The sequence below is a fragment of the Poecilia formosa genome, unplaced genomic scaffold (genome assembly GCF_000485575.1).
Source record: "Poecilia formosa unplaced genomic scaffold, Poecilia_formosa-5.1.2 Scaffold318, whole genome shotgun sequence".
Taxonomy (NCBI): Eukaryota; Metazoa; Chordata; class Actinopteri; order Cyprinodontiformes; family Poeciliidae; genus Poecilia; species Poecilia formosa.
The window spans coordinates 75,168-86,793 of record NW_006800257.1 but is presented as its reverse complement, the minus strand read 5'-3'; the positions used below and the strand labels follow the sequence as shown (position 1 = coordinate 86,793).

General features: G+C 44.2%; 2 protein-coding genes across 4 annotated transcripts; one reads left to right on the top strand and one right to left on the bottom strand.

Moving 5' to 3' along the window:
• The first annotated feature begins 250 nt into the window (after nt 1–250).
• On the top strand, nt 251–2,898 carry LOC107833057 (plexin-C1-like). The gene is made up of 7 exons (XM_016661193.1): nt 251–288; nt 374–469; nt 576–739; nt 826–973; nt 1,121–1,261; nt 1,696–1,770; nt 2,446–2,898. Exons 3-7 carry the CDS (start codon nt 624–626, stop codon nt 2,548–2,550), a joined length of 585 nt encoding a protein of 194 aa, XP_016516679.1. The 5' UTR covers nt 251–288; nt 374–469; nt 576–623; the 3' UTR covers nt 2,551–2,898.
• cep83 (centrosomal protein 83) lies at nt 2,799–10,606 on the bottom strand. 3 transcript variants are annotated; one of them, XM_007573061.2, is made up of 15 exons: nt 10,475–10,606; nt 9,478–9,676; nt 8,639–8,789; nt 8,446–8,538; nt 8,222–8,353; nt 7,385–7,636; nt 7,166–7,297; nt 6,969–7,083; nt 5,899–6,043; nt 5,662–5,811; nt 5,051–5,126; nt 4,809–4,966; nt 4,606–4,735; nt 4,185–4,532; nt 2,799–3,516 (listed from the first exon to the last, which is right to left on the bottom strand). In XM_007573061.2, the coding sequence occupies exons 2-15, from the start codon at nt 9,669–9,671 to the stop codon at nt 3,361–3,363; spliced, it is 2,232 nt and encodes a 743-aa protein (XP_007573123.1). In that variant the 5' UTR covers nt 9,672–9,676; nt 10,475–10,606; the 3' UTR covers nt 2,799–3,360. The 3 variants fall into 3 exon arrangements, with proteins under 3 accessions (XP_007573123.1, XP_007573124.1, XP_016516674.1); XM_007573062.2 differs by lacking the exon at nt 10,475–10,606 and adding an exon at nt 9,769–10,050; XM_016661188.1 differs by lacking the exon at nt 10,475–10,606 and having other exon boundaries at nt 4,185–4,347; nt 4,426–4,532; nt 9,478–10,048.
• Between the last annotated feature and the right edge of the window lie 1,020 nt (nt 10,607–11,626).

Genomic DNA, 11,626 nt, shown 5'->3' with positions numbered 1-11,626 from the left:
AAAATAATTCCTATTAATCTCACTATGAGACAAGGCTGCACTCTGTTTATCATTTATTAACTGGTAGAATAACATCATTTATTGTAATGAACATGTTTCTGACATCAACATCCATCAACTGCAGCATCATCATCTGTTGGATGAAATATTATTTCAGATCAGTATAATCAGGATGTGTGCAAAACGTTCTGATTTCTGTTTGGCTCCAAATAAAAATAATTCTGTAATTTGATTTTCTGTTTTTCTCACCTAGACGACGAAAACTTCACTGGAAAATACTTCCATTTGGTAGGAGGCGCTTTGCATTTCCTGTCTAATGGACCAGTGTAGTTACTGCGTGGATCTGATGTGATGTTTTGGTGTCGTGGTGCAGATTGACCCTGATGTGGAGGAGGACCACGGGAAGAACCCAGAGAGGAAGAAGCTGAAGCTGAAGGAAGTGTACCTGACCAAGCTGCTGTCCACCAAGGCAAGAGGAAACGGAGACAGAACCGATACCAGCTGAAACAACAGACAACGTTTGGATCATTTCAGTATGAAACATGAATTAACCTGTGTTGTCCTGTCTCTTTAAGGTGGCCGTTCATTCATACGTGGAGAATCTCTTCAGGTCCATCTGGGGGATGACCCAGAACAAAGCTCCCCTCGCCATCAAGTACTTCTTTGACTTCCTGGACGCTCAGGCAGAGAACATGAAGATCACCGACCCAGACGTCCGACACATCTGGAAGACCAACAGGTACGGATGAGCTTCCCAGCGTCTGATTGGACAGTAGCGAACTCTGAGGAAACCAATTAAAACAGAAGCTGTTCTGTCCACACCAGCTTGCCGCTGCGCTTCTGGATCAACATCCTGAAAAACCCGCAGTTCGTGTTCGACATGGAGAAGACGCCTCACCTGGACGGCTGCCTGTCGGTCATCGCTCAGGCCTTCATGGACTCCTTTTCTCTGAGCGAGATCCAGCTAGGGAAGGTGAAGATGTTTTGCACATTTGTCTCCTATTGTACAATCACAGGAAGGGCCGTTTCCTTCTCTTTTTGTTTGTCGCGACAGATGGCAGGACTCCAAGGAATGTGCGACCGCAAAAAATGACTTCTAATGAACCTTAATGTTTTACAGCATGCGCCAACCAACAAGCTGCTCTATGCCAAAGACATCCCCAAGTTCAAGCAGGAAGTGAAGGCTTACTATAAGCAGATCAGGGAGCAGCCAGCAGTGAGCGACGCTGAATTTAAAGACTTCCTGAACGGAGAGTCCAAGGTAAAGTTCAGTTTCACACAAATCCAATGAGAAATTTATGTTTACCATTAAATATTTCAGTAAACTCTTTCATAGGAGGATACAAGAACCCAACTTGCTGTAGATGTTCCCAATGTCTTACTTTTTGTAGAAGGGGAAAAAAAAGTAGACACAGAAAAAAAAATCAAGATGGCGGCCATCATGGTCGTATAAGAAAACTGACCTCAAGTCAGTTGCTGTGAAACCAGAAACTATCACTGTAGTCTAATAAAATAAATTAACTCAGAGGTACAGTATGAAGAGTCAGTGGCAAATTTACTGTACAATAGGAGGAAATGAGATTTCCTCCAGTGGTTCAGGCAGTGAACACAGAGACGAGGTGGCTGATGTTTAAAGGTTATCGATTTCATGGCAGCCATGATGACTGACTTCCCTTTTTTTCTCGTTTTTTTCAGAAACATGAAGGCGAGTTCAATGAAGCTGCAGCCCTCAGAGAACTCTTCAAATTCACACAGCGATACTTCACAGAGGTCAGTCCTCACATCCACCTCGACTCCACTGCTCCAGCTTCATGGATGCTTTTACTGTTAGTTAAAAATCCACATTTTGATTAGTTGCGCTGCAGATTAGAACCATTATGCACTGCCGACAGACTGGAAGCTGAGGGCAGAATCACAAACCTAATGGAGCTTTTTGCTTTCTTAATGACCACATATCTTCCCATCTGATTTTTGCTGGAGACAACAAATCCAAATTGGGAGACTTTCAGCTGCACAAACGGCCTAATGCAGGCCAGGAAACCCTGATGGGTTAGATTTACTCTTCTGGTTAATCCACCTCTCAGAAACATGGAGTCACATTCTGGACGTGTTGAAACTGTGGGGTCTTCTGCTGTTTCCACACGTCTGTCAGAGGTGTAGAAAGCTGCAGCAGCGACTCGAGTTGTGAAACTGAACGTCACATGAAACGCTGAGCAAAGGAAATGAGAAGCTCTTCTTTTGCTTCATGTCAGCGTGTTGCTTCCGGTTCTGTTCTGCAGAGCAGGACTTCTTTCTTATCAGCTTTCCAGATGTTTCCAACAGAAGATTCAAACTGCCCAGCATAACAGAAGCTGCACAAACACGAGTGACGACAAACCTATTGTTTATTGTTGGTGGATCTTAGGAAAATGAGTTCACATTACATCTATCTGGACTTTTCCACAGATTAAAGAGAAGCTGTCCAGTAACGGCGCCCCCGCTGAGCTGTTGGAGCAACTGCAGCATGTCAAAGATTTGTTTGACGAACTGAAGAGCTGCTCCTGGAACTGAGCGCTGATGCTGAACTGAAGTGAACCACGACAGGAAGGGAGGAACGGCTTCCAAACCTAAGATGACAAACGCTGAAGTGGCAACATTTGTCACCTCCTGCAGCAAACATGGAGCTGAAACTCTGTTTCAGAGATCAGCTGCTTACATTCAGGGAAAGTCTGTGACCAACAGAGACTGGATCTTCTGCTCTAATGCCTCAGAGACGATGGAGACTGAACCCTGGGAAGTTTCAGGAGCTAAAACAGAAGTCACCTGATGAACAGTAACATTTAATATCACATTAAGACAGAGGAAGTGTCACAAAGAGCCCTGAGTAATTGTTCAAGTAAAAATAATCTGTACATTTCATGTGTAAGTTGCAGCATGTAGAACTTTTGTCACAGCTGCATACAAATCATTTCCTCTGTGGTTTAGACCAGGGGTCTGCGAGCTGCTGATACATTCTACACCACAATGGAACTTAATGGCACGAGACTTAAATATTTTAAAAGTACATTGCATTTTTATATTTTGCAGAAATATAAATTGTTCCCACAAGGAACATTTCTTTACTGCAAAACTTTAGTTTTTTTTATAATATAAAATAGTTTTTTTTAGCCATAAAATAAGCTAAATTAGAAAACGTTTTTAAGCAGGTTCAGTTCAGCAGCAGCGAGTCTCTGACCCCTGGTTTAAACACGTTGGACCCTGAGTCAGTTTTGTTCAAGGCACAGAAGAAAAACAACAAACTGGTTCGCTTTTAGAAAAATACATCTGTGCAAACCATTTTCATGCACTTGACTTGAAAAGCACCGTCTGATTACAAAATGTTTACAAGTCCAAAGTGACAGGGTCAGAGGTCAGGGGGTCATGTTTGGGAGGTTCATCGTGCTCCTTTTGCACCAGTGATCCCAGTTCCTCCAGCTGCTGCTGCTGAGCGTTCTCCAGACTCTCCAGTCTCCTCTGCAGCAGAGAGAACTCTCCCTCCTGCAGGACACACACAATCACCCCCATCATCTCCTCTGCAGTGTGTTTCACACACAGCTGAATGTATCGGAAGCTTCAACACAGAACACTTTCTATAGATCAGGGAGTCGAATACTTTGAGTTTTGTCAGAACTTTAGGTTCTCTGCCTACATCAGGGCTATTACCTACAATCTACTGGTTAGTTTTTATGACGATATGAACATTTAAATATACATTTTATACATTTCTATTTCTTCTGTCTACATGAGCTACGATTCTTAGAAAAATCTGCACTAGATTATTCCAGATTAAACAGGGATGACATTAAATCCCAGTCAGTCAGTGGTGAGGCCTTCATCAATTACTTTAGGAATTTCCACACAGGTTCCAGAACTTTGGCTTCAGTTGAACTAGTGAGTAATGAGTTGATCAAAAAAATAAATAAAGCTAGGATGTCATCATTTAAGTAGAAATGTTTTTCTAAAATTCCTATTAGTATCTTCTATATAAACAGCATGAAAACGGACTTTCCTCCTGTGATCATCTTTTAAATAATCTCATTCCAGTTCCAGACAAAAGAAGCATCAGCTGCTTTTTTTCAGCGTCACATTTCTTTCATTTCCTGACACTCAGCCTGCGCTGCGCTTCCTTCCTCCTCCTGAGTGATGCCTCAGGGTCTGAAGCTCACCAGGTCAGCAGCCAGTCGCCCTTCGACCCCGAGGGAGAGCCGGGAGGTCATGAGGGCGGGGCCCTGCCCGCTCAGCAGGAGGGAGCGGAACTCGTCGTGTCGTCGCTGCAGCTCCTTCAGCCTCCGCTTCAGCTGCGCCTGCTCCTCTGAGAACACTGACCGTCTGGAAGAATAGAATATTAATATTATTAATAAGTGATGTGTGACAGAGGAGCTGCAGACATGATGGAGTGACATCCACCTCTTTATGGCAGCAGCAGCTTCCAGCTCCAGCTGTTCGATTTTAGCCTCCAGCAGCTGGATCTTGTTGTGCAGCTTCTTCTCTCTGTTCTCCGTCTGATGTTTCCTCTAAATGACAAACAGCTGCAGCTTTCAGCCTTAGTGTCAAAAACTCTCAACATGTTCAGATTTAAAAACTAACCTTCTTCTGAGCCACTGCTGCTCTCTGCAGCTTCTCCTTAGCCTGAGAGTATTTCTGCTGCAGCTCCGCTTCTCGCTCCTGCAGCCGATGTTTCTCCTCCAACCACTCGACCCGCCGATCCTCCACCATCCTGCAGGTGGAGCCACACAGAAACGTGAAGATGTGGAGACACACAGAAAGCGGCAGAGAGCGAGCGGCCGCACCTCTCCGCCTCATGCTGGCTCCGCTCCGCCTGAGCCCGGGTCGCCCGCACCTCCTCCCTCACTCTGTCCAGAGTCTCCCTCAGTCTCTGGTTGGCGTCCGTCAGCTCGCCTTCAGAGCGCGACAGCGCCCCCAGCTGGACGCTGAGCTCTTGGTTCTGCTGTTGTTTCAAACAATATTCATGATAGAAATCAAATCCATTAAAACAAAACACAAAGAAAAGAAGAAAGAGATGCAGACTCACCTGCTGCAGGTCACTAATCTCTGTTTTCTGTCTCTCTAGCTCCTCTAGCTGTGAACTCTGCTGCTGCACTTTGTTTCTAAGAAACACAAAACAGGACATTCTAGAATAAATTGAGATTAGGTGGTTATTGTGCTGCGCTGGCTGAGAGGAACCTCACATCATCCCCAGACTTTACTGACCAACATGAAACACTGAAGTCTCAAACCACAGAAACAGGAACAGGAACTTTAACTAACCAGACCGATACTTGCAGTAGGCCAATGCTTGGGGTCGTATGTGCAGGATTAAAATATCACGTCTTTATCTGTAGTCATCTCATACTTGTCACATTTTTTATATGCTTATTATTATTAAAAAATAAAGATGTAAAGATTACGTCAGGTTGTTTGTGCACCTTAAAAAGTCTTCAATTTATGGGGGAAATAATAAGTTGGCCTTGACGTATTAACATATTTAATAATTAGGTTTTTTAACTGCAGCCTGTTATGCTTGGAAAACAGAATGTGGCTTTTTGGTGGATCATCTACAGGGTTATGAATCTTTCTAGCTTTCTCCACAAAGCTAGAAAGGGCCCCGGTTGTGGTGCATAGTACCAGCCCGGCCCGGCTGACCTGAGGTTCTGCAGCTCTCTGCGGAGCGACTCCTCTCCCTGCTGAGCGCTGCGCAGTCGTTCCTCCCACTCCTCCTTCAGTGCCTGATCTGACGAGTCCTGCAGCGCCCTCTGCTGTTCCAACACTGCCAGGCGGTTCTCCAACTCCAGCCTAGAACAAACACATGGAGAATGATTTAACAGGACTCACTCGTTCATATTCATTCATTCTGGAACAGGTTCATGAACTGATTCTCACCTCTCCTCATGTAAGGTGGCCATCTTGTGGAACTCCTCCTCTCGGGCCGACTGCACCTTCCTCACCATCTCTCTCTCTTTTTCCAACAAAACCTCCTTGTTTCGCTCCAGCGCCGCCTTCAGCACCTCAACGTCTGCCTGCAGACCTGACATACACACACACACAAACCAGATACACACATTATGCTTCCCGTCTTGGAAAAGATGAACACAGCTTATTTGTGATGTGTTCAGTAGCTTTTATGAATGAACTGACTTTAGCCAGGCAAGACTTTAGGAAAGAAAAACATTGATTTAATGTTTCTTGGGAAAGTATTTTTCTTATGCTAGAAGGAAGCAGAAAACCGACAGACTAACAGAACACATGAAGCAGAAGGCAGTCAGAGCTGAGCTGACAGAGATTCTCCTCCAGGCAGAACAACTAAACATTAATGACCAACTCATTTGATTCAGGTTTGTTGAATAGAGGAAACATCTAGAACATGCAGACATCAACCATCAACACTTCCCACACCTGCTGTGAATCGGAGCATGTTGAGGTATTAAACGGTCCAGTCAAAGTCGAGACTAAGTCTGCTGTAAAACCTGAACATTTCTGTTCAGACACTTACCATCCAGGAACTCTTATTTTGACAGGACGCTTTACTGTAACAGTTTGCCTGGATCTGGTGAGTCTCCAGTCTACTAATAAAAACGTTATGAACCAACAAAACCTTATTGGAGATAAAACAATCATTTTAAACATAACAGCCACTTGTGAGCTTTTTAATATGACAGGAGATCTGGCCTTTCAGGTAAGACTTTCCAATTTTATCCTTAAAACTCCAAAGTCAATGACATTTTTAAACACAAAAAATAAAACGTATGCAATAAAAGTACCATAATTTAATCGTAAATTAGTTTTAAAGTTCGATTGGTCATAATTAATTTATTTATAACTTAAAATGAAAAGTGAAATGTTTGATGGGTAATACATAACGCGTCACATATCAAGTCAACCGCGCCAGTTTATCAATCAATCAAGGCCCTGTGTGTGTGTGTGTGTGTGTGTGTGTGTGTGTGTCTCCGTACCGTCCATCTGTCCCTGCAGTGTGTCCCTCTCCCTCTCCATGTCTCCTTTGGAGCGAACACACTCCAGCCTGACGCTGGCCAGCTCCAGCTTGTGTGAATGCTTCAGGCTGTCGATCTGCCAGCAGTCAGAGGTGAAGCGTTAACGCAGCAGCGACTCCCTGAGGCATCAAGACTCGGACCGGATGCTGAGCAGCTACCTGAGCGGTCAGAGCGCTGGCCTCCCTCTCAGCGCGGTGCAGCCTCCCAGTCAGCTGGCCGTTCTGCTCGTGGCTCTGCTGGAGCTCGCTCTCCATCCTGTCCAGCTGTTGCCGCAGCGACTGACGCTCCGCCTGTCAGAAACATCGTTCGTGAAGTTACATCAGATCCAAGTTACATCAGAGTACCCTCCCACGGCAGGGCGATGAAAGCAGCTCCACCTCTTGTGACTTGACCACAGACTGCAGCTCCGTCAGCTGTCTGATCTGGATGCGCTGCACGCTCTCAGCCTGCTGACCCGACGTGTCCCTCTGGGCTCTGAGCTCGGCCACCTCCGCCTCCAGGCCTTTGAGCCTCTGGCGGAGCTGGGCCTTCTCCCTGAGCAGAGCCTCCACCCGCTTCCCGTCACACAGGGCCTCTGAATCCTGATACTGCGCCACCAGCTCCTCCCGCTCCTTCTCCAGGCGGGCAACCTGACAGCAGGAAACCAGACGGTCAGCAGGTCATCGGTACCACCATCCACTCCGACCGAGCCGAGGTTGTTATAGTTAACTAACAAAAGAACAAAAACTGAAACTGAGAAAACGTTTTTTGCTAACTGAAATAAATAAAAACTGTAATTAATGGGGAAAACTATAACTAACTAGAATTTCAAACTGATGTGAAATTGACTTTTTTTCCCCCCACATAATCAGCTTACATCATCTGCTGGTAAATCAGCTCTCCACCAGGTTAGGTTGGAGAAAACTCCAGTCTACTGGTTGTTCAACAATAATGGAATAGATTTTTTTGAAAATGGTATTTTATGTTGAGCATTTATTACCCAATCAATGAAAACATAACCACAATAACTGCACCTAAAAATTGACCAAAGTATGACAAAACTCCAACTGCTGCTATAAGTAATAAAAACTCAATTGAGACTAAACAATATTTAGCTAATAAAAACTAGCAAACACTCTAAAAACTAATTCAAGGTAACTGAATTAGACGAAGAGTCAGAATGAAATCAAAGTGAACTATAACAGAGAAGCTGCAGCTGGGGGGTGAACTCCCACCTCGGCCTCGTGGAGGACCCTCCTCTCCTCCAGGATGCGGCTGTGCTCCTCCCTCTGGTGCTCCAGCTGGGACTTGACGACGGTGAAGTCGTAGCGCAGCTTGTTGTACTCAGACCGGTACTTCTCCGCCTCCTGTGGAGCGATCACACAGAGCAGAGGGAGAGGCGCCGTCAGACCGACAGCAGGAGAAAAGGCTGCAGATGATTGGCTGCCGTCTGCTTCACCTCCTCCAGCTTGTTGAACCTCTCCCTCACCGGAGCCTCCATCTCCTGCTGCACCTGAGCTCTGAGGAGCTCCAGCCGCTGAGGGGTCACCACCTGCTCACAGGAAAACAACAAAACCATATCAGTTTGTTTCTAAATCTCCTCTGTATGTAAAGAAAAAAAAAAACGCATCATAATCTTCTTCTTCTTGTACCTGCAGGCGCAGCTCCTCCAGCTCCCTGGTCTTACCCAGCAGCTCTCCCCGCAGCTCAGCCAGCAGCAGCTGCAGCCTCTCCTGCTCGCTCTGTTTTTCGCTCAGCAGGCGCCTCACTTCCCCCTGAGCGTGGGTGAACTGCGTCTGCAGGCTGGACACGGAAACAGACGCAGAAATGCGACAGCCGATCTGCTGGAGATCAGAACATCCCCACCCCCGGTTGGTTCTGCTGACTGAGGAGACGCAGCTTCAGTTGTAATTATTAGATCCAAACACGTCTGCTTGATCCTATTTCTTAAAAATGATTTTATTTAGTTTTTTTTTTTTTTACAAGAAAGGAATAGAGGGAATGGGGGCAGAGGATGAGAGTCGACTGTAAAGTTTCTACCTGACTGATGCACAAAAACTCTGAACGTTTCCGCTCAGATCGTTGATCTGCAGCTGCAACTGTCGATTACTTTAGTAATCAATTATTCTGTCAATAATTCCAAACGGTCATTCTGCAGATCTTCATTTACCTACTGAAGCCTGTTTGATGCAATATTAGAAATTCAGAAAAGAAAAACAAATGAATAATTACATTTCTTTTTTAATAGAAATATTATATTACATAAAATGCAACAACGTATTCCTTTAGTGAATGCTTGATCGTTTGTAGTTAAAACAAAGCTCAGCATCATTAGACTGGTAATATTTTTTAATTAACCAATTGATAATTGGATAGCAAAAGATGCTTAATATGAGATTATCTTTACAAAATTTGAAGCTAAAACTGCAAGTGGAGAAGTTCTGAGAAGAGATTTTTTTTTACAAAGCAGTAGCAGTTCCCTCCTCTGTACCTGGTGTGCTCAGCCTTCAGGGTCTGGTAGTTGGTCCGGTGGTTTTCGCTCTTGATCCTCTCGTCGATGAGCATCTTCTGCAGCTCCAGCTCTGCTCCCCCCAGCCCGGCGGACAGACCCAGCACGGCTGCAGACTTCCCCATCCCCGGTACGAGGTTGGCGACCATAGAGGCCGGCTGCCCAAGCGAGGCCATCTCACCTGCGGCAGGTGCAAAACCCGACAGTAAACTACCTGGGAATGGAGCAGCAGAACTCACCGCGTCTGTGTGAGAGGGAGGAGTGAATCTTTACGCAGTTCAGTGGTGAATAAACTGGCTTCAGCTTCACGTCTTGTTGTCAGTAACCATGGTGGCTTCGAGTCCCTAAAGCCTCTTGTTCCAATCAGCTCTCAGCTCTGAATCAGTCTCAAGTGATTAGTTAGCTCGTTTCCCCGGCAGCTGCTGCTATTATGGATACAAGAGTCTGTGATTACAATTATACCAACTCTCTTCTGAACCTGGTCACAGCCACTGGATTAATGCGGAATATCAGAATTAGAAAGCAACAAGGCTCACAATAAGTGTCTTTCTCGGCGAGTTTTCCTTCCCTAATAATTGTAACGGGAAAAAAAAACACATTGAGGGTAATGACAACACTGGAGGTTAACATGTTTGAATGTCGCGCCCCGAAGCATGACATGCTAACTAGCGTCTACGCTGTGCGCATTATCGGACACTCAGCATCTTTTCTCATTTCTTTTAACAAGTCTGAAAAATAAATTAATTCTGAATGTTATATCAAACACACCGTTCATAACTAAAACATGTTGAGGCAGCGAATCGAAGTGTTGCCTGAAGAGTAGGCTAGCTTTGAAGACAAGCTAACTATGCTAACGTGATTTACAAAAATGACAGTAATATTCTTCTAACTCTCAAATCCAAACAATTGCAAAAACTATATTGTAAATGCTACTTATTCTTTGATCCGTTTAAACTGTCAACAGAACAAGATAACTTACCTCTTTTACAGAGCCACCACTATTTTGTAGCTCGCTAGGTAGCCTAGCTGACAAGGTGCTCTAAACTACAAACTACGGAATCATGGGAAACTCTTGTCCGTTTCTTTTTCTGTTCCTGTGTACAGGCCCTTAACTCGACAGGAGATTCTTCCTGGACACAACTAACCATCTATGATATCTTCAGGAGAAACTGAGAAAATAAGAAATCCCATTGTCAAAATTTACCTTGGAATTATTAAGGACACATTAAATTGAATTAAACTGAATAATAAAACCTGAACTTGTGGCTGCTTGGCAAACTCAAACTTTGAGAGTCGGAACTGTGACTTCAAGTCTCCTCTTGTATGAAAACTGGGAGAAATTTGACGTATACAAAAAGAATGCTACAGGTGATAAAATACAAATTGTGCATCACTTACACAAAAATATGCATTTGCCAAAAGTCTTATGTGAGACTATAAGCGCTCTTGGAGGCCCTCTCCTGGCCAGGATGACCTAAAGCAGTTGCTTGGTTTATTTAAGCCTCAGTCCAGCCTACCTTTTAAAACGTGAGCAAAAAACAGCAAAGCCGTTTTTCCTATGTGAACATATGGAACTCTTCCATCTTTGCTTCTGGTCTACAGTGTAAAACATGGCTGCTTCTGCAAACAGTTTGAGAGAGCGTAAGACAAATAAGGGTGTGAATACATTTGCTTGTCGCCACAAGGACAGAATAACACGACAGCATCGTCCCAAAACAGTCTCTAATAATCAGGAAACAAATGAATGTACCTTCATGTTGTGGGATATTATCAACTTTATTTATCTTGAATAAGAATACATTTAATTTTCTCTGTAGCTTGTCCAGAAGTGACTAAAGTACATGTAGTTCTGGGGAACACAGATTTTAAAACGCTGATTCCAGTTTGGCCGCTGGAGTCAAATTGAAGAATCGACATTCCCAGGAATATTTTCTTTTAAAGCATAAAAAACATTTGCAGATAAAAAACAAATGGAAGAAAGGAACTCCAAACAAGCTAGAGACTGGTAACCAAATGGAGGACTCCGAAATAAGAAGACAAAGTCATAATTTTGGATATTTTGTAATAAAAGTTGCTGGGGAAAAAATAAAACTATTTTGTATTAAACTACTATACAATTCATATATAGATT

Bases quoted from the DNA above. Each gene is read 5' to 3' on its own strand.
- LOC107833057 (XM_016661193.1), top strand. From the start codon at position 624: ATGACCCAGAACAAAGCTCCCCTCGCCATCAAGTACTTCTTTGACTTC. The intron at 974-1,120 runs GTGAAGATGTTT...AATGTTTTACAG, and splicing joins GCGAGATCCAGCTAGGGAAG to CATGCGCCAACCAACAAGCT. The intron at 1,771-2,445 runs GTCAGTCCTCAC...ACTTTTCCACAG, and splicing joins CACAGCGATACTTCACAGAG to ATTAAAGAGAAGCTGTCCAG.
- cep83 (XM_007573061.2), bottom strand. From the start codon at position 9,671: ATGGCCTCGCTTGGGCAGCCGGCCTCTATGGTCGCCAACCTCGTACCG. The intron at 8,539-8,638 runs GTACAAGAAGAA...TCCTGTGAGCAG, and splicing joins TGGAGGAGCTGCGCCTGCAG to GTGGTGACCCCTCAGCGGCT. The intron at 7,298-7,384 runs GTGGAGCTGCTT...TGTTTCTGACAG, and splicing joins CTGTGGTCAAGTCACAAGAG to GCGGAGCGTCAGTCGCTGCG.